This window comes from Eptatretus burgeri, chromosome 10 (assembly GCF_056783735.1).
Source record: "Eptatretus burgeri isolate ZD-2024b chromosome 10, Ebu_testis_v1, whole genome shotgun sequence".
NCBI lineage: Eukaryota > Metazoa > Chordata > Myxini > Myxiniformes > Myxinidae > Eptatretus > Eptatretus burgeri.
This window is the reverse complement of record NC_140970.1, coordinates 77,305,320-77,327,819: the sequence shown is the minus strand read 5'-3', so window position 1 is coordinate 77,327,819 and position 22,500 is coordinate 77,305,320. Positions and strand designations below refer to the sequence as shown.

At 45.4% G+C, this 22,500-nt stretch overlaps 1 protein-coding gene across 1 annotated transcript in view; it reads right to left on the bottom strand.

Moving 5' to 3' along the window:
* The window catches only part of LOC147018909 (uncharacterized), a 44,345-nt gene extending 21,949 nt beyond the window's left edge, over positions 1 to 22,396 (bottom strand). Inside the window, exon 1 of the mRNA XM_085899024.1 lies at positions 21,910 to 22,396. Within this exon, the coding sequence (XP_085755150.1) occupies positions 21,910 to 21,935 (26 nt within the window). The 5' untranslated portion in view covers positions 21,936 to 22,396. The remainder of the gene's footprint in view (positions 1 to 21,909) is intronic.
* Positions 22,397 to 22,500: the final 104 nt, after the last annotated feature.

The window sequence follows — 22,500 nt, the reverse complement described above, 5'->3', positions numbered from 1 at the left end:
GACACAGGCATAATAAGTCACATTCCTCTTCTTGTGTCAAACACAGTTCAGAGATATACAACTTCCCTAAAGGACAACTTTGATTCCCTAAATTCCCTAAAGTTTCTGGTTATTGAGCGACTGTGGCAGTTCTTCTTCAGGGTCTCTGCCGACTTTCTCAAAGATAAGTTTTCCGATCATTTTTGTCGCGTTTTAACTGTCATTTTGTTATCTCTGTGTTTACTATGTGTATCTAAGTTCGGTTTTGTGTTAAAACTTGTGCGAACTGTGGCGTTTTCGTCGTATTTTCATATTGGGTTTCTTTGAGGCCTACCCTTCTTCCCGTTTGTGTGAGCGATAATGTTTTTTGTATTTTCTCCTTGTGACCATCAGTTTGTATTTTCTCCCCTTTCCCTCCACCCTCCTTCTATCCAGCTCAGCTATACCCTCTGTTTTCTGTCTTAAAATATAAATAAATACAACAACACCAAAAACCTTTTTCCTCACATTATATCAGCTTCAGTATCAGTTCCTCCTCTGTTGTCCCAAACTGTGTGGTGTTCTAACATCTGTGAGCTCCATTCCAACCGAACAGATATCTCACTCTCTCAATTAGTACACTCATCATCACCACAAACATGCTCCTTCCTTCCTCTCAGCACCCCCCCCCCTCATTCCCAACTCCACAAATCTTGTACCTCCCCCTGCCTGCTCCTGTCTTCACTATACCTCAACCAAGTCTCATCTTTCCCCTCTCCCCACATCTCCCATCGCCCTCCTGCACCTTGGCCATGCCTGCTTTCATGGTCTCCCCTCCGTCTCAACACTCCCTCTCAAAACAACCTTCACACTCTCCCCCCTCCAAATTTCCCTCTCACCTTTCTCAAAAACTCCCCCTCACCCTCCTCCCTCCACTTTCCACTCTCACCTGTCTCCCTCCAATCTTACCCCTCACTGCCCCTTCCCAAAGTTTTCCCCTCTCACATCCAAAAAGGTCTCTACTCTCCACATCCTCTCTCTTGCATCTCATCACTCCATCTCCTCCACTCTTGAACTGCCCTTTGCCCCCTCTCTTGTTACTCCCCGCTGTACCTCAACCCATCACCATTGAGCATTGTCTCCTCCTCATCCGGGCCTCTCCCCAATCTCTTCTGCAATCCCCCCACACTGTTTCAATAACTCTTCTTACACCCTCCCCATCCTCCCTCGTCCTATCCTCCCACTCCTCTCCCTCTTCCTTAACAGTGTGGACCTCAAACATCCGGGGCCTTTGCTCAAACCTGACAGATCTTTCCATACAGGTTGCCACTGACAAACCAGACATATTCTCTTTAACAGAAACTTTCCTCCTTCAAGACGTCTCAAACTCCCTAGTATCCCTCCCTGGTTACTCCCTCCTCCAGTATGACAGACCTGAGCCTCATCCTGGCGGTGGAGTTGCTCTCTTCATCAAATCAAAGTCGACATTCCTCACTCACCATACACTGCCCTCACTCCTCCACACCACCAGGAATACCTCTGGCTACGGCTTCAGCTTCACTCCCACCTCATGCTTATATGTGTGCTGTACCGTCCACCAAACAGTGACGACTGCATTTACATCTCACTCTCCGAAAACATGGACCAACTTCTATCTTCTCATCACAACTCCCTCTTCCTCATATGTGGCGATCAATTGTCATCATGCCAGTTGGCCAAGTGTGGGTACCTCTCTCACCTGCCATGGCACTTCAGCAAAAGACTTCTGCGACTCATTGGGACTGAAACAATTTGTCAACTTCTCGACCCGGATCTCAACCAACAGTACACCATCTTTTCTGGATCTTATTTTGACAAATTTCCCTGAAAATATCTGCTGTTCTTCTTCTTCCGCTCCAACTGGTTCATCTGACTACATGCTTGTCAAAGTAAACATCTCTCTGGCTGTTATTAGAGAACCACCTCAGCGACGTCGAGTCTGGCATTTCACTCAAACTGACTGGCAAGGTCTCCAAGCAGCCATCAAACTTCTAGACTGGTTTCCCATCTGTACTTCCTCCAACATCAACTCGTCCTGGGAATTCTTTCAAAGAAACTTGCTCTCCCTCATGCACAGATTTATCCCCTCTCGTCTTCAGTTGTTCTACCCTTCCTCCCACCCTTGGTACTCTGAAGCTTGTGGCAAGGCAGTTGTCCTGAAACAACTTGCCTTCACCTCATGGAAGGCTCATCCAACTGAAGGCAATCTCAGTTCCTTCCACAAAGCTCTAAGCAAGTGTGTGTCTACCCTCAGGAGAGCCAGAAACAACATCCTTCTCATCTCAAGTCTGAACTCTCAAACCTGTCTCCCTCCTCCAAATCCTGGTGGTGTCCTTTGCGATGTATGTTCCCCCTCCATCCCCTCCCTTACGTCAAATGGCCACACGGCTGACACTGCACGTGAAAAGGCCTAAACTCTGTGTTTCTTTCTAAATCTTCTGTCCCAAACTAATAGCTATCTACACTCACTTTACCTTGTCCTACCCAGCTGTTCCTGGATTCTGTGTCCTTTTCTCCTGACAAGGTGGAGAGCTTGCTGTGAAACCTCGACTCAGATTCTGCAACCGGTCCAGACGGCATCAGCCCACGTATCCTAAAAAACCTGCTCTTCTGCTCTTGCTCACCCTCTCTCTGTTCGATTCACCCTCTCATTTGCTCAAAGTTGTCTGCCATCTGCTTGGAAATCGGCAAACATTGCCGCTCTGCATAAAAAATGTGCAAAAAAAATTTCCTGCAACTACAGACCAATCAGCGATCTCCCAATCATCAGGAAGGTTATGGAATCCATCATCGCTTCAGTCATTAAATCCTTCTTCTCCAAAGCCTGATTTCCAATCATCAAATTGGTTTCAGACCAGATCACTCTACCCTGGATATGCTGCTTCTGCTCTCCCAACAATGGATGGAGATCCTCAGTGCCAGGCATGAAATCAAAGCCATATCCATCAACACATCGCGTGCCTTTGATATGGTCTGGCACCCTGCGCTGCTCACCAAATTCTCTTCCTATGGTATCCAAGGACATCTCCACTCATGACTCGCAGACTTCCTCTCCTGTCGCAGCCAAAGTGTGGCCCTCAATGGAGTTCTCTCGTACCCTCTTCCTCCAGGCTGGAGTTCCTCAAGGCAGTGTTCTGGGGCCTGTTCTTTTTCTGCTTTTCATCAATTATCTCTCCAACTCTCTGGAAAATCCTCTTTATCTCTTTGCAGATGACTCCACCCTCTGTTGTACCGTCTGTCATCCCTCAGATTGGCAGGCAGCAGCCTCTTCACTTTCTGCAGACCTGGATAAAATCACAACCTGGTCCAACATGAGAAACACGTCTTTCAACCCTGACAAATCTCCCACTCCCACTCTGTCTCTTCGAAAGGACCATCTGGAATCCCCCCACCTGCCAAAAACAATCTAATTTCTCAACAATCCTCTTGAATAAATCCTTTCATTCAAGCTTCTGGGTCTCACTATCTGCCGTGATCTTTCCTGGGAAAGCGACATTTCCAAGCTGGGAATTCTTCGTCATGCAAAGGCCTTCCTTGGCACACCTGAGCTCCTGACCACATACAAAGCTATCATCCATAGCCTGTTGGAGTACTGCTCTCCCCTCTGGGCTGGTGCTCCTGCCTCTCACCTTTCTTGGCTTCACACTGTGGAAACCAAGGCATTTAGGATCATTGGTATTTCCTGCGATGAGGCTGAGTCTTTGAGTCTCTCTCTCTCTCTCTCTCTCTCTCTCTCTCTCTCTCTCTCTCTCTCTCTCTCTCTCTCTCTCTCTCTCTCTCTCTCTCTCTCTCTCTCTCTCTCTCTCTCTCTCTCTCTCTCTCTCTCTCTCTCTCTCTCTCTCTCTCTCTCTCTCTCTCTCTCTCTCTCTCTCTCTCTCTCTCTCTCTCTCTCTCTCTCTCTCTCTCTCTCTCTCTCTCTCTCTCTCTCTCTCTCTCTCTCTCTCTCTCTCTCTCTCTCTCTCTCTCTCTCTCTCTCTCTCTCTCTCTCTCTCTCTCTCTCTCTCTCTCTCTCTCTCTCTCTCTCTCTCTCTCTCTCTCTCTCTCTCTCTCTCTCTCTCTCTCTCTCTCTCTCTCTCTCTCTCTCTCTCTCTCTCTCTCTCTCTCTCTCTCTCTCTCTCTCTCTCTCTCTCTCTCTCTCTCTCTCTCTCTCTCTCTCTCTCTCTCTCTCTCTCTCTCTCTCTCTCTCTCTCTCTCTCTCTCTCTCTCTCTCTCTCTCTCTCTCTCTCTCTCTCTCTCTGTCTCTCTCTCTCTCTCTCTCACTGCAGTGAGACTTTGGGTCCCACAGTGTGAGGTATGTGGTCTTTCTGTCTTCTACTGTCTCCTCACTGGCTTCGCCCCCTGCTCTGTCTGACATATGTCTCCCTCCCATATTTCTGCAGGGCTCAAGGTACACCAGCAACCCCCTTCTGGCAAAACTACCAAAATCAAGAATCACAGCTCACCTTCACTCTTTCATTCCTCTTCTTCCCCGCCTTTCGAATAAACTCCCACGCTCTCTTCTATCCCACTCTTCCCTCCAGGTCTTAAAACAGTTATTGACCACAATCTCTTATCTTGTCCCATCCAAAACCACGATCTTTTCTTCCCCTGCTAATCCACTCCAAACCCACCTCCTTCAAATTCCCTGCTTTCCTTCCTGAAAGTCTCTGTCGTGTAAGGACCTGGAAGTCCCTGTAATGTCCATCTTGCATACCCCGTGTTCCCTGCCCCATCCCTCTCCCTTCCACAGATCTCCTCATGTCTCTGTTCCTCACTGTTTTTTGCTTCCCTCTACTGCCGCTGTTGTCTCCTGCTCCCATTGTTGTATGTTCTGTGTGGTAGCTCTCATACGAGCCTCGACGGTGTAGCCCCACCCCAAAAAAGTCCTACTCATTTGATCATGTATCCATGCGTACTTTTTGTGTTGCCAATAAATTAGTCTTTACAGGAGTGCGGTGGAGTAAGGACTGTGTCTCGTACAATATTATGTCTCGTACAAGACTTTCTTTCTGGATATATTAAGGAAAACTTGATTCACATCAGGAAAACATATGATGTGAAAAGAGTTTCAGTTGCGAATCTGTTGGGATAGGATGAGAAATGATGGAATATCGATGATAATTTTATATGTCATTCAGCATATCAACGTGCTTACGGGGTAGAAGGTTCCGCTGTCAAATTACATAGGCCTCTGTTTTTGCTTTACACATTATATTCAAGAAAACTTGCAAGGGATGGGTTTTTCTGAAAATGTGGATTATCACTCAAGCCTTATGTGCAACCAGAATCATAATTCCACCAATAGCCCTTGGACAACCCAGCCGAAATGTAATTAATGTGAGTAAATTATAGCTTATCAGATATTTGTGAGACATGTGCAACATGGGTGGGAATAACAGAATAAGAAAAAAAAAGACAAGCTAATGCAGGCATTTGAACGAGCACGTGACATTCTTGGCAGATATATAAACATGCAGACCCAAAAAGAAATCCACCGTAATCCTCGTCCTGGGGTCTCGCAGTGTTGCGATGGAATATTTGCTGTTTCTGCAGACACAAAGGTCCCAGCGGGTTGGGTTCCCTCAACCTTGATATTTCTTCTATAAAGCAAAAACATCAGCCGTGTGAGAAGAAAACCCTGTTGGGCATCTGTCACCACCAGCAGGTATGATATGACAAGTTTGCACCTGTCGCCACCGGCTCCAATATGCGACTTTAACCTTGCTGGCATGATGTGCCAAACCATGGCAAAGGCCTGAGGGTGAGCATTGGCAAGGCATTGTGAGGGTTATTTATTTCCTCGCTTTATTTATTCCTCAACCTGCAGCTCAAAAGGCCGAGGGTTAAAAGGGATGATATAGCAAAGCAACCGAAAGAATGGCTGCCTAACGGAGGCTTGTTTGCAGCTCTCACTGAAAGCTGGCAGAATGAGTGGAGTGTGATGTCATTACTTGGAATGACTCATCTACTTCCCTCTTAATACAACAAGGGTTTTACAATCTAAGTACTAATTTTTAACCAGTTATTGAGGGATTATTGTGCAATTTTATTGCAATCGTTATTACTTGGTCGTTAATAATTTTATGGTCTTCACATGTGATGCTGAACCTTGATTTAAGACCCATTTATCAAGAGAGTTTGATCTGATCTTTTGGAATTAACCACAATTAACATATAAACGGAGATATGTAGGATGTAAAATCACCAACAGTTCTCAAAAACTCGATTTTATGACCACTTCAATTTAAGCGAATAGCACATAATCACGTCTTTCAATGAAATTGAGTTCTCGGATGAAACCAGTGTCGATAAATAAAATACTGCAAATTATTTGAAAGACTGACGTTCAAGTGCATGGTTTCTTTTTCAGAACTTTGCAAATTGGCTAATGTCATTCTATTTAATTCTTCGTCAATTAATCACCTTATTGCTGGCATGTAAGGTGCAGCTTCAGACAGGTTTCAATTTAAAAACGAGTTGCTAGATATGATCAGTATAAAAATGTTCATGTACACTGTTTGAAGTTTTGATGAATGCCATGAACGTTGTGGCCATTGGTGGTGCAACAAGACGTGATGAAAGATTTAGGGATTTTCTGATGGCATATTATAATCAGTTTTAGATGTAGTTTTGTGACGCAGTCCGACATAACAATGGCTGAAGTTGGAAGTGGGGACCTCGATAGGATGTGCAATCTCCCCTATTTTGTTTTTGTGCTGGTTATAGAGTTGCTGATATGTGCTGTGCGTAGACGTGGAAAGAAGTAGAGCTAGCCCCTGGTCAGAGCTTGCCAGCAATGTTTGCATTCATGGATGACCTGACTGTTGTCCAACAGTTAGCTGATGGAACAATAGAGGTACTGGAGTGATTGGAAAGGTTGATTTGGTGGGCAAGGATGGGCTTTAAAGGAAGAAAGTCGAGGAGTGTTGTGGTTAGATGAGGGGTGGTGGATCACTTTCATATGTTTGAGCTGGGAGCAAGGTGGTACCGTCATTGGTGGAGGCCCCTGGTGAAGAGCTTGGGAAGGCGGTGGAGTTGAATGATGTGGGAAGGGTGGAGTGGAGGAGTTAAGGAACAAGCTTCTGAGAGGTGGAGGGTTGATGTCTTTGAGAGGTGGAGGGATATCTCTTTGAGGAGGGTTGATGGTTGTCGTTTGCTGGGAAAGTTGAAGATATTGTTGCGAATTCGCACCCGCCGGCGTGCGATCGGCCACGTGACTCGAATCGCGGCACGTCGCCCACCAGACGGACAATTCTGTCGTGACCCTCTCAGACTAACGCCGGGAGCTAGTCACGGGTGGGCCTTTCGGCCTCACCACGATCGTGCCAATCGGCCACCCGCATGGGATAGGGTTGTTCGCCAAACTCGACCTACCTAAGTACCCACGCGGATGGAAAACCGGGCGATCGCACCTCGCCGCAGGTCGACTCCGGACACGGGCCGCTGAAGCGGTCCGTTCCATACTATCAGGATAACCGAGCGGTGTTATCGTCGGCCTCGACGGTTCCGATTACTTATCGGGCGTATTAAGCCCACTACGAACCCTTTACGTGAAGCAAGATGGAGATTCAACAAAGGGAAGGACGCAGCGAAACGGGGAACAAGTTCACACAAGCACTTTATTCACACAGACACAGAGCACACATATACAGCCAAACAGAATCAGAAATGCACATATATCAATTTAAAACCATAACAACAATGCAGAGCTACGACCGAATACGCGAACACACGACAACACTTAAAACAATACTACTTGACGGACGGCGCCACCCACAGACATTTCCACAAAAAGCAAAGGAAAAGGAAAAAGAAGTCGCGACTTCCCTTTTTGTGGCCGGTGAGCCCCTCTCCCACGACCGTCAGCGTGGTCGCGCCTGGCCCTGACCTCTCTCGCGGCCGGCGAACCCTCTCCGGCACTCCTCGTCCGGACGCGCAGGTCCACCTCACAACCGGCGCTGCCGCGTCTCCCGTCCGTGCCTTCGTGACAGGCCGCTCGCCAAGCCGCGGGCGCAGAACTCTTTCCCCGACAAGACAAGTAGACAGGAAGCTTCGAAGAACCAACTCGACCAACTCTCGACCAACCATTCTCGACCAACTCTCGACCAACAACTACTCAAGGTCCGTCCTGTCCGCCTTTTGTAGCGCGGGGCTCCGCCCTTCGCTCCGCCCCGTTTTCGGCCCCGCCTCTTGAAGGGGGGCATGACCTCTCGCTCTCCCTCCACCCCGCGCCGTGCGGGGGTCGGGGGAGTCAGTCTTGGCTCATACCCAGGGAATTATTCCCCCAAAAAGAGGCCCCCACCTTTTCTCACCTTTGACCCCCGGCTCGGATCGCACTTCCCCCACACCGAGCACAGAGAATTTCGAAGGGAGAAACAGGCGGGAAAACCCCCGAGCATCGTTGTTGGTTTTTGTTTATTCCCGGAGATCGTAACCACACAGGGCCTACTGAATGGCGAGTGGCGAAGATGTGGTAGCGTAGATGGTGGAGGTGAGAAATTGGTGAGTAGGCTTGTGAGGATGTGGCTGGGAGTGTCACGTTGTTTGACGAATATTGCTTTCTACGGTCAGTGTGGAAAACTCTGGCTCCCTTGAACTTCGATAACCGAGGAGCATAAGTTGGTGAGGGTGCAGGAGTTCATGATGGTGTGAGATTCAAGTGATCCAGTGGTAAAGCCGTTTTAGCCAGCGTATGCCGACGTATGAAAAATTTGCCGAATATGCTGGCACACGTCGAATACGTTATGGGTAAGTTTTGTATACGTTAAGAGCACGCTGAAGCATGCCGAAGCACGCAGGCATATGTCGTAGGACGCTGAGTACGTCGACAAATTTTCAGCATGTTGAAAATTTTACGACGTATGCCAGAGTATGACGCACACATTCCGCATACGCTGGCCATAACCTGTAGGCACGTTACGCGATCATTAACACGTCGACACACGTTACTTGTAAGTTACTCATAAGTCGAAACATGTCGAGGTAATGTTTAGCGTACCCGAAACTTATTTCTAACCTATGAGTAACGTGCTTTGAACCTATGTGTAACGTATCTCCAATGCATCTTGACGTATGTAGACACATTTGACGTCTTCCGGACGACCACATAACTTACTGAATGTGTTTCTAACTTACAGCTACCGTATAATGGCGTATTGGCAGCGTTTAGGGGAATTGGTATATAAAAATGGGCTTCACAGGAGGAACCCGTCGGTGTTCCAGACTCCATGGTTTTTTTTTTTCTTCTTCGGCATGACGGTGATGTTCACACTTCGATGTCTAGTGCGGTTATGATTTAAATCGTTGAGCAGCAGCCTATTAATAGGCTACGCCACGTGATCGTCGGCGATACGCTGCCGCGCTATGCATAAGTTAGACTATCGTTGGGCATAGGTTGTGAACGCCGACAACACGCTAATCATTCGTTGGTATAAGTTATCTATAAGTTATCGAAACGTTCTGTGTACATTACTAATACGTTATGCATACATCCAACTCGTTATTATACGCCCAAAACTGAAAAAAAACATCAATAGTTCAGCATACGCCAGGGTTTTAGATACATTTTGATACGTTGCCATACGCTGGCTAAAACTTCAAGGTGTGACAGGGCCTTAAAGAATGCTCTCCCAGAGAAGAAGGCAAGTTGGAAGTGGAATGCAAGAGCAGAGATGGATGAAATGGAGGAACCGTTGCAACAGGAGGAGGTGATGGGAATGGTGCATCACGGGAAGCAGGGCTTGAGGTGGATAAAGCATGATGTACGGGGAAAGGCATGTGTGAAAGAAAGGAGGAAAATGGTTGAGAGGGAGGTGTGAAGAAAGGAGGAAGATGGTTGAGAGGGACGTGAGAAGAAAGGAGGAAGAGAGGAGATATGTGAAGGCAGTTGGACATGCACAGCAAGGTGCTTAGACTCGGTGGGTGAGTGTGCAGGTGAGGACATTAAAACAGCAAGAGATTGGGAGGATGGAGCTAATACTGTTGAATTTTATTTTTGGGCAATGTATGATGTGCTTCCATCGCCAGCAAGCTTGAGGGTGTGGGGGGTAGTTGCAGGAGGATAGCTGCTCTTGGTGTGGAGGTCGGCGAATAATGCAGCATTCACTGAGTGCATGCTCAGTAGCATTAGCAGCAGGGATATATAGATGGTGGCATGATCATGTGCTGGCAGTGTGAGGGAGATGGTTCAACAAGAGGTGATGAGAAACCGAGAGAGAGAAGAGAAGAGAAGAGAAGAGAAGAGAAGAGAAGAGAAGAGAAGAGAAGAGAAGAGAAGAGAAGAGAGATATTGGACGACCTCCCTCTCATCGTCATCTATCTCTATCTCTATCTCTATCTCTATCTCTATCTCTAATCTCTCTCTTTCTCTCTCTCTCTCTCTCCCTCTCTCTCTCTCTCTCTCTCTCTCTCTCTCTCTCTCTCTCTCTCTCTCTCTCTCTCTCTCTCTCTCTCTCTCTCTCTCTCTCTCTCTCTCTCTCTCTCTCTCTCTCTCTCTCTCTCTCTCTTTCTCTCTCTCTCTCTCTCCCTCTCAACCATCTCCCAACCTGTACAAGAAAAGAAGAATTCACTTAGTGCTCACTAAGTGGCTTACGCACTCAAGCAAGCACTCGATTCAAAACCATTGAAAAGGAACGACTGGCTTGGCAATCGCTAACTAGCAGTTTGGTAACTGAACACACCCCTGGATATCTCGACAGTATACATATAAAACAGCGACAAAAGGACAGTTTTTTATTTTACATTAAAGACTTCAAATATGAATCACGATTCTTTTTCTTGTTCAGTTTTCAAAGCGTTGTTTTACATTTAAAAATACTAGTGCATGCCCGTAGGTGCGTGGCCGTATGTGCAACCCCCCCCCCCCAAAAAAAACTTTCAAACCGCATGCCAGAAACAACAACCACACAGGCCGTTCCTTCGCTTTCACGTGCCCGTATGTGCGTGGCCATACGTGCATGGCTGTACGTGTGTGACCGTACGTGCAAACCAAAAAAAAAAACAAACAAACTTTCAAACAACCACACATGCCGTTCCTTCGCTGTCGTAAACGACGACTGGATTGGGGCATTGTGTTTAAGAAAATCGAGAAAGTACAGAAATCGAGAAAGAAAGAATACAGTAAGTCGTCACTATCCGGAAGTCCGGAAGTTAAGTCCTCACTGTCCGGAAGTTCGCATATCACAGTTACGATTATTCGCAATTTAGTTTTAATGGCCAATTATTCAATTAGCACCAACGTATTTTGCCTTTTCGCAATGTCATCGAAAAGAAAAACACAAAGAGAAGAGAAGAGAAGAGAAGAGAAGAGAAGAGAAGAGAAGAGAAGAGAAGAGAAGAGAAGAGAAGAGAAGAGAAGAGAAGAGAAGAGAGAGAGAAAAAAATTCAAAGCCAGAAACGACAACTACACAGGCCGTTCCTTCGCTCTCGCGTCCTCGCGACAACCACACAGGCCGTTCCTTCACTCTCGTGTTCTCGCGACAACCACACTTCCACACAAATAATTAATTAAAATCCAAATTAAAATCAAGCTTACCTCCCTGTTTTTCCTTGCCATGACATTCGCTGCCATGTAACCGGCACGGCCCGTGACGTCATCGTCGGCCAGCTGAGCACCGGCCTACGCAGCCATGCCTACCCAGCAACGCCTACGCTGCAACGTGTCATTGGTTGGTAAATAAATGGCCGCAGCAATGTGTCATGCCACTGGTTGGTAAATAAATGGCCATAACTTGGGAAGCACTTGTCCAATTAACATCAAAACTTGAAAAGGCACATCCTCAGGTCCCTAGCAATATACCTGGCAAGTTTCAATTAGATCGGACCAGTGGTTGTCGAGAAACAGCGGTCACAGACGCACGCACGCACGCACGCACGCACGCACGCACGCACGCACGCACGCACGCATGCGCGCGCGCACACACACACACACACACACACACACACACACACACACACACACACACACACACACACACACACACACACACACACTGCTGGAATTATCGATAGATACATCATCTCAGTGGTGCTGATGAGTGTACAAAAGTGTACGTGCACATTTTATATAACTTTTGAGTGTAAGTGCACATTTCAAAGTGTACATGTACATAACTTATAAACGAAGAACGAAAAAATATCTCTCAGGAATTTCCCCATCCTCCGAACTCATTCATTACATACCCAGGCATTTCATGACCAACCCGCTTTTTGTTGCCTCTAATGTTTATTTACTTCATATAATATGTAAGCTAGATGTCCATGAACAAGTGAAATACAGTTTCTTGATAAATCCTGTACTTGCACACTCTTCAGCCTTGAAAAGTCCCAAGAGATTAAAAAAAAATTAAAGACCACTATTTTCTTTCCTCTGCATTATGAAAAGGTATCTTCTTTGGGCAATGTGTAATAGACGACTGTCACAATCGCTCCAAATAAAACGTGTATTCCCTTGTTTTCTCTGCATGAGTTGTAATCAAAATGTACATTTGTTTCTTCAAAATGGTCTCTCCCTCTCCCTCTCCCTCTGGGTGTCTCTGTCTCTGTCTCTCTCTGTCTCTGTCTCTGTCTCTGTCTCTGTCTCTGTCTCTGTCTCTGTCTCTGTCTCTGTCTCTGTCTCTGTCTCTCTGTCTCTCTGTCTCTCTGTCTCTCTGTCTCTCTGTCTCTCTGTCTCTCTCTCTCTCTGTCTCTCTCTCTCTCTGTCTCTCTCTCTCTCTCTCTCTCTCTCTCTCTCTCTCTCTCTCTCTCTCTCTCTCTCTCTCTCTCTCTCTCTCTCTTATAACTCGAGAACTACGCATCACAGAGCAAAACTAAAGGCATATTCGGAATCAGCACATCTCAGAGGTACTACAGCACACCTTCGATGTTTTAAATAAATGGGAAAAAAATTCGTCCATTTTTTTTTGGCCGTTTAAACTTTTCTGCCGCAATTGATTGATTTTCCGTGTCGTGACTTTTTGTATTCACAACCTGATCAAAATAAGACAAAGACAGACGAGTGGATGGACAGACCAGTGAACGTTTACAAAGCTTCTGATCAAAATTTGACTTTCTGATTTTTGATGTCCCGAAAAAGGAAGAGCTCCATTGGTCCCAAGGCGGCTGCAAGCGAAGCGAAAACACACTAAGACACAACAGGAGACTGAAGAGGAGCAAGATGCCCTGGTTCAATGAACAGACACAGCGGCAACAGCAGCAGCGACAAAATGAGACTGAAGAGGAGCGATCAGCCAGGCTCAATGAACAGGTTCATCAGCAACAACAGCGGCGAGCAAATGAGACTGAGGAAGAGTGTGATGCAAGACTTGAGGCAATGCGTCACCGCACTGTAGAAACACGAGCACTGGCCCGGGCACAAGAGCACAATCCAACAGGGTGACATTCACGTATGACCCGGCTGACCCAACAACTCATGCAGACATCAGCCGAATGGACCAAGTCTGCACCCACTGCTCTGCTTCCAAGTTCAAGTGAGAGACCAAAGGTGTGTGCTGCAGCAATGGCAAGGTCGTCCTTGAGCCCTCTCCTACCCTTCCTCCCTTGCTGGAGGAACTTCTCCAAGGTGAAGGTCCACTCAGCAAGCACTTCCTTGACAACATTCGGACGTATAATGGCAGCTTTGCGATGACGAGCTTCGGGCACAAGGAAGCTGAAGTCCAGGGCTGGAACCCGAGCTTCCGGATCAAAGGACAAGTGTTCACCGCATTGGCAGCTTGCTCCCGCCTGAAGAGGGCCAGCCAAATTTCCTATAGGTGTACTTCCTGAACTCACACACCAAAGAACTGGCTGCCAGGAAGTACAGCGGCCTCAAAGCACACATCCTTGAGATGCTCACAAGTGGTTTCACGAGAATAACCATCTGGTCCGTGAACTCAAGACTGCAAGAGATGTACTTGCAGAAGGAGGCAACTCTGAAGAGTGCCAGATCATCATGGGAGAGAACAAGCGACTGCAAGGAGAGCACACACGCCGCTACAATGCCCAGTCTGCAGCAGAAGTCACCATCCTAAAGGAAAATGAGCCAACAGAACCCAGAGACATTGTCCTCAGACTTCGCGATGGTGCACTTAAATGGATCAGTGAGCTGCATGCATCTTATGATGCACTCCAGTATCCCATAGTGTTCCCATATGGAACAGATGGCTACAGCCTCCATCTGGTGGCCAGGACTGCAACTGGACAGGATGGACGAAAACTTACACAGCTGCAGTACTGCATCTACCACATCATGGTAAGAGAGGGCAACCACATACTGCAGATGCAACGACTCTTTCAATAATTTCTGGTCGATGTCTACTGCAAGATTGAGACAGAGCGACTGAGCTTTATCCGCCGGGAGCAAAATAACTTGCTTGCTGATAACTACGAAAACCTCCATGACAGCCTCATGAGCACTGATAACGAATGCTGATAACGACAAAGAAATGTGAAAATGTGTCCAAATTAAATGTATATATAAATGTGATATATATTAAGCACCCCAATTTACCCCTCTTATTCCTATTTTTTTCCTCGGGCAACGCTGGGTACTCCAGCTAGTTTAACGAAATAAGACGAGTTGATTCAGTCTTAAAATGTACACGAGAGGCCAATGGATCCTCAGAGCTATGCAGAGTGAGCAAAATGATGGCAATTTGATTTTGAAGCCCTTCTCTGAAAGGTCAGACACCAGTACAGACAGACAGACTGGCGGAGAATATGTAAGATGGATATATATGTACATAATTATTTTTTTATATAGATAGTAATAAGTGTGTGTGTGTGTGTGTGTGTGTGTGTGTGTGTGTGTGTGTGTGTGTGTCAGTGTGTGTGTGTGTGTGTCAGTGTGTGTGTGTGTCAGTGTGTGTGTGTGTGTGTGTGTGTGTGTGTGTGTGTGTGTGTGTGTGTGTGTGTGTGTCAGTGTGTCTCCCACAAAATGCTAAAACCATGAAACCTAGCAACCTGAATCTTTGCATACCTACGAAGGGAACTTCAAGGGAGTGCATCTTACTATAATTCACCGTCTGTCTGTTCCCAGGTTCCCATGTACCGCAAAAAGGGCTGAACCGATCGCAACCATTTTTGGGGTATGTAATTCTGGTTTAGTACTCCTTGGAGTAAAATAGGCACAAATGTAATAATATGACTTCCATGATGGCTCCCGTAGGGAGCGGGAGCTTCTCGTGAATGAAAATTGGGTGTTTAGGCTAATTTAAACACCCCTTTTGAAGATAATTAATGGCCATATTTAATTATCCTTTATGAAGGCGTCATCCTTGGTCACCTGACTGTCCATCACTGGGGTCGTTATTCGCAATTTATTTTTTGGCCTGCTCAACAATGCCTTGACTTGGAACAGAATGCAATGATTTCTTAACGATAAAGTTTTTTTCACTTTCCTCACTCATCAAATGCCTGATCATCATACCTGCAAATTGCTGGATCCATTACAATGCTTATAAATACCCAATGACTCCAGTGTTCATGGCTTTATTTCATTTCCGCACATGTAATAACCTCTAAAATCTCTTAATCTGAGCTGAATTTCAAAATTTTAAGCTGCACATTTGACTTTTGCAGCAGTTCCAACTGCTAAAAATAGCGTTCATCCGGTCAATTCAGAAATGGTTTGACACTCCGAGCATTACTGGGAGGAGAAAAATATGACTGACAGATGATTGCCAATCGCTTGCCAAGCCTGCCATTCCTTATCAACCGTATTGTTGGAGTGCTGGCTTGAGTGCTTAAGCCCAGATGAAGGAACAACAGATATAAACACAGTCATTCATTCCTTACACCTCGTCTTCACTCTGTGAGATTGGAGTTTCATGTGTTCATGAACAACTGTGGAACTTGCTGTGAATCCACTTTCCATCCATCCATGAATCCCTTCCCTCCAACTCTTCATTTGTCTTCACCGCCCCCCACCCCTCCCTCTCTGACCCCTCTTCCAACTTTCATGAAGTGATAAACAATGGGTAGTTGTGATAACTTCCCACAGGTGTTTGTGTTGTGTTTTGAGCCCGAAGTGCCGGGGAGTGTGTTGGTTGGGTGGATGGGTACTTTTTTTGGCAGTCTGGGCTGCTGTTGGGTTTGATTCCACAGTTTGAATTTTGGGATTCGACTCGCGTTGAGAGATTCTGGGACTAATCACATTTTGATTGTAAAATGTGCGCTGAAATTAAATAAAGGCATGAAACACTGGTGTCTCCGGGCATTTATAAGCATTGCAACTAGGGTACAATGGGCTCTATGGTCTCTTGACCTGAGCTGAGTTTCAGGGTTTGGATTGAGAGCTTGGACTTGGCAGCAGGTCCAGCTGCTGGAAGGGTGTTCGTTTGTCCAGTTTGCATGTTCTTTTCGGAAGTGACGGGTCAGGACAGTGTGTGACCTCTTCGGTGAGATTCAGTTCCAGAGTGGGTAAACAGGGTGGCAGTCGCAGTTCAAGTCACATACCTCAAAGAGAATCCCATGTTATAATCCCTTAAAAAATGGTACATGCTGTTTGAAAGTGATGGGTGGTTTTGCTATCCTGTTTGAATGTGGTTTTAACATACCTAATTTTGTTAAATTCCATACTAATGCTGGCAGATGGGACCATCCCACCTGCTTCCCCTCAAATCCCCCTCCCAAATGCAAGTCAACCCCCCTCCCTACCTTTAAGTCCCACTACCAAACGCAAGCCTAGAACACCCCCTACCCCTCCCTACTTCCCCCTCCTCGCTCCCCCTTCTCTCCCTCTGCACCTTCCTCTCTCCCACTGCTCCTTGCCCTCCCTCCTCTCCCCTCCCCCAGCCTCAATCTCGACTCCACATCCTCACTCTCCCCTCCCACCTCCTTGCTCCCCCACTCCTCCCCCCCACCTCTCTCTCTCTCTCTCTCTCTCTCTCGCTCTCGCTCTCCCACATCTCTAGCCTCTTTCTCTGTCCCCCTTCTTTTCGTATTTCTGTAAGCGAAGCGACGGGTTGTATTTGCTAGTGTGTGTATGTTGAAAACACACTTGGGTCACAAGCATGCCTCACTGACTGGGTCTTCAGTTAAAGTCCTCAGTATCATCACCATTTCAGCCCCTCAACCTTGCAAAGGTACACTGAGGTGGGCCAACAGAGGTGTACATGCATTCGCACAGAGCAACTACATGTGCATACATATACACCACCATCACCGCACCCCAGCCAGCAAGAACACAAAACCATGAAAAATAGAAACAAATACTGTACAATAAAAACTAGAGAGTTTATAGAACACATTACCCCATGCAGTCTTGAGAAAAAGGACATGATTCGGGTCTTTTAAAATGTTGCTTTGCTTTTCCAAGTGCACAATCTATATTTCCTTTGAGCTGCCATTTTATCTGAATCTTGATATTCCTGAACGCTAAAAGTATGAGCGGCACATTTGATTGGTCGAGACGGTGTAATATGTTGTCCAAGTGCTGCTAAACTGGAAGATTTTGGAAGTGCCAATAATACAATTTGTGTTCTACAGTATATAATTCAATTGAAATTAAATAAAGGTTTTAAAGGCTGCTGAAAATTAAAAAAAACAACTTTTTTCAGAAGTTTACCGCTGTTGATGCATCGTCCTTTTACACCACCTTATTTAACACGTTAAATTAATTACCCATGCCTGTTGTTTGTTTCCTTTATGACGTCCCTAAAAACAGTAAGTTTCCTGTTTGAATGGTTTTCAATTTTTTTTTTGACTGCCAGACAGGCAGACAGAGTAAAACAATTGTCTCACTCCTCTCTGCGCATGCTCAATAAGATCAAATTCAGAGCTAAAGTACTGTTAAACTACAGGTTCATTTTCCAATTAGTGTTCAAAATATTACATTCAATTGAAATTAAGTTGTTCCTCAATCATAAACCGACGTTTGTTGACAGAAAGACAATTTTCAGAAGGACAAAGTGAACCAATTGCTAAACCCTGCTTTTCACTTCGCATGCGTTGCGGATAAATAGTTTTAACCAAAGTGACAGACTGATGTTCAAGTGCATTAAATGATGATTGTTGTGGAGGTCTCCACGGCCTTATGAAGATAGTTGGAGCACTACTGTGGGTTTCTATGAGGAAATATACCCGATAACAGCCATCTCGGATGTTGGCCAGGCTTGAGAGTAGACATGGGACTATGGGAGTCGAACCAATACCAGTGAGGACAATTCAATACGGCTTTACGCATCCACCCTCCGAGCCACTCACCATAAATAACCGAGGACCAATTTGTCTCCTCTTCAATTTTATACACAGTGTGTGAGCAATGTGAAGAATGTGGCTGTAAGCACACCTGTATCTGAGGCCCTTTTAATTGTGAGTAATGGGAACCTGAGTGCATTTAAACATTGTGCACTTCACTTGTGGGTAGTATATATAATGTTTTGATTACACTAGTATTGGTCGATTTTCGCAGCAAGTTCACCCAGTGGCTTGTTTTCCACGGTTTGCCATAAACATTTGCTCTAATTTACCGTGCATCGTTCATTATCAGCACAGCATTCTTGACCTCGATTTCTCGTAAGCCTTTCATGATACCTGTGCTACATTACAAAGTGAACCATGCAGCATTACACACATACATTCCCACATTATTTTACTCCAAACGATGCATCTTAAGCACTTTACGATAATTCCCTTTGGCAAAAGGAAAAAAAAAAACAGCATGGGGCACAATGAAAGTATATTCGTTCCTGATCTACATGTGGATTGCAGTGGGTGGGTGGGTGGGTGGTTGTGAAGCAGGTTGTCTCTCTGAGGAGATACCAAACTAGCTTTTGTGAAAGGTTCTTTTTGGAAGTATTATTGCCTGTGCCCATGTTTTATGATTACATTTTAAATTTGGAGAAGATCCATGTCTTTCCATCCCACATCTACTGAGCCAAACAGCCTTGGGCAGGTCTCTCTCTCTGGAATCCAACACCAAGCATCACTGGGAATCCGAGGAGAGTGGTCGTTCCTAAATCAGCAGTTCCAAAGCATTTGCACAAATGATGAAAGCCAGTGTAATTTCCCCCAAGGCATGCCATAAAGGGTCGTTAAAGACGCTTTACATTTCATGATATGAGGTGCTCAGAGGGAACAGTGGGCTGATGGAGGTGTGTGAGGCAGAGAGGAAGCATGTGGGGACATGTTGCTTTTTTGTGAGAAAGCATTTAATTCAACCTTGGCCACAGCTTAAAACACATACAACCAATAATGAAATCACCTTATGAACACCAACCTGGAAAGTAATACCTTACTCTTCCCTAGCCCAAGCAACCTTTTTCAGTAATGAAAACGACAGTATTGAAAGACTTGTTCAGATCATTGAAAGTACCAATTAACACACCAACCTCAGTTTCTTACCCTTGATCAGTTTCTGCTTGTTGCATTTTTAGATCATTCTTCAAACATCACTCAACCTGAGACTCGCCAGGTGGAGTCATATCTCTCCTCTGGTTGTACAAGCACTCGCCAAAAAAACAAAAATGAATTATTCCATCTTTGAGAATCTCCGTGTAATGAGTCACTGCAGTTTGACGTCACCCGATGGGTGGATACAATAAAAAGTTATAGTGAAGATGTCATTCATGTTACAGTATGGGTAAGCACAAAAAGCGACAGGACTTCTCAAGGGAGGTGATGATTGGAGCTTATGCACCTCATCTCCCTAAAGGTGGAAGCTTAATTGATGGTGTCCATCAAGACACCCTCTCTGGTTCACTTTCAATAAGCAAAAACGTAGGGGGGAAAATACCTGCTATGAAGTGGAACTGTGATTGCAAAATGAGAAACGCTCACAGGGATCACCAATGCACTGAACCTGTCGTGGAAAGCTCCAGACACGCAACATTCGCAAAAATCATGGAGAGGTTCAGCAGTGCACAAGATCACAAGCAACATGTCCACAAGATCAACACCTGGTGACTATGTGAAGGTGTCCAATCCAGTGTCACCTCCACATTGCAATTATTTTTGTCCAGGGAGTGAAAGAACACTTTCAATATTTAATTCATTTGTGCAGTTCAAATTGGTACCTTGGTGCAATGGCATCACTTCGCTTTTGTGTCTGATGGTAGGTCGATCCAGATGAAATAGTCATTGTAAATAAGTAAATAGTACATATTAGATTAGTCTCGTGGTTTCCCTTCATCCAGTCCCACAAGTTCAGGAGAGAGGAGGATGGAGAGGAAGAGTGAGGAAAGAAGGGAATTGGCAACATGGAAACATTGATGCAATCTTATGAGGAAATCTGGGGAAGCCAAGTGTGCAGTGAACTTATGAGCAGAACAGTGGTTCTTCATGATGAATAACAGATGATGGCAAACAGCATACTGTCAGCAGGTGCTTTACAGTCAAGTGTGCTGGAATCCGCTCGTCTCTTCTGCTGATCAAAGGAACCTGGGTTTGCTAATTAATTTAAGACAATTTGGCATTTTAGGTGGAAAATATTGGTTCCATATAACAGGAAAGTCTCAGAAGAATAAGTCTGTCCCGATTGTTCGTGTGAAAAACCTAGGCCCTAATTTGTATATAATTTTGTAAAGAAATACACTAAAGTCTTACAATACGCTCAATTCTGAAAACACAAAATGTCCTGATGAATCCAGGGCGATTGATGATCGCCAGCCGATTGCATCTACAGTGAAACCTCGCTTAGTGCTCAGGCTGTGTTCTGAGAGAAGAGAGCGCTAAAATGCACTAAAGGGGGTCATCACATCATTGTTTATAGCATACTTTTTCCTATAATAACATCAGTAAGTATTAACAAAAACATGAATTATGTACAAACATCAATAAAAAATAATAATTGCCATCACTCTGACTGGACCTCCGACACTGCAGCAGTGGGAGATGAGGGCAAGGAGGCTTATCCTGCTGCAAATTGAAGGTGGCGTAAATAGCGCTGATTGGCTCAGAGCATTGCGTACAGTACAAACTAGAACGGCAGAGGGGAGAGCGTATACCCCTGCCAGGCTGAGCAGATCACGTTTTGTATCCCACTGATAGGCCGGATCTGGCTCCGGGCTTGAACCAAAATCGAACCGGCTTGTTCTTGTCATTTAACCAACTCATCCACCAAGTTTTGTCATAATCTGTCCACAACCTTTTGAAACATCATGCCATATATCATCGTTTCTGGCCCCATGTCTCAATGGCGAAGAATCACGCTAGAAATAAAAAAAAAACTCTCTTATCTGAATCCAGATTCAGATATTCACCACAATCAAATCAATTTGTCCTTGTCACACACTGAACTTATCCACCAAGTTTCATCCGAATCCGTCCAAATTATTTTTCAGATATCCTGCACATAAACAAACAAACAAACAAACAGACAGACAGACAGACAGAAGTGAAAACAAAACCTCCATCCACCTTCCGTGGGCGAAGGTAACAATGGCAATGAGTGTGGTTACTCAGCGAGCACTGCATGTTATGGATTTTTATTTCCTAAAAACTTTCTCCAGGACAAAGAGCGACATAACGAATGTGCGTTCTGTGGTCCAGTGTTAAGCAAATCATGACTGTATATAAACAGTAATAATTTGCTTTTTTAGTTCATTTTACAGAATGAAAGTGCCAATCTTGAGTTCAAATTGGTACTTTGGTTCATTTTACGCAATGAAAGTGCTGATCCTTGGTTCAAATTCGGACCTTAATTGGTTCATTTGACACAACTAGTACGTGCCCGTACGTGCAAAAAAAAAAAAAAAAACTTTCAAACCTCGAGCCAGAAGCAAAAACTCACAGGCCGTTCCTTCGCTCTCGTAAACGACGACTGGATTGGGGCATTGTGTTTATCTATAAATGCGCATAAGAAATCGAGAAATTATTTTAGAATACAGAAAGTCATCATTATCCGGAAGTGGTGCGTGCCCGTATGGAATGTTCACTGCATTCCACGAATTATCGCTTGTATTGAAGTACACTTCCACACACAGAGTTAATTAAAATCCAAATTAAAATCAAGTTTACCTCCCCGTCTTTGCTTGCCTTGACATTCGCTGCCATTGATCATTGCCACTCCTATGCCAAGGTAACTGAGGCACCGATCCCCATCGTAACCGGCACGGCAGGTGACGTCATCGTCGGCCGGCCGCGCACCGGCCGACGCAGCCACGCCAACACAGCAACGTGTCCTTTCATTGGTTGGTAAATAAATGGCCATAACTTGGGAAGCACTTGTCCGATTAATATCAAACCTTGAAAAGGCACATACTCAGGACCCCAGCAATATAGCTGGCAAGTTTCAATTAGATCGGACCAGTGGTTGTCGAGAAACAGCGGTCACACACACACACACACACACACACACACACACACACACACACACACACACACACACACACACACACACACACACACACACACACACACACACACACACACACACACACACACACACACAGACAGACAGACAGACAGACAGACAGACAGACAGACAGACAGACAGACACACACACACACACGCCTGGATCGGCTTGCTATGTTCGCCTCTCCACATGTAGTTGCAGAGATTTACATTACAGATTTTCTGTGATGTCATGATTTCCACCAATCATAATT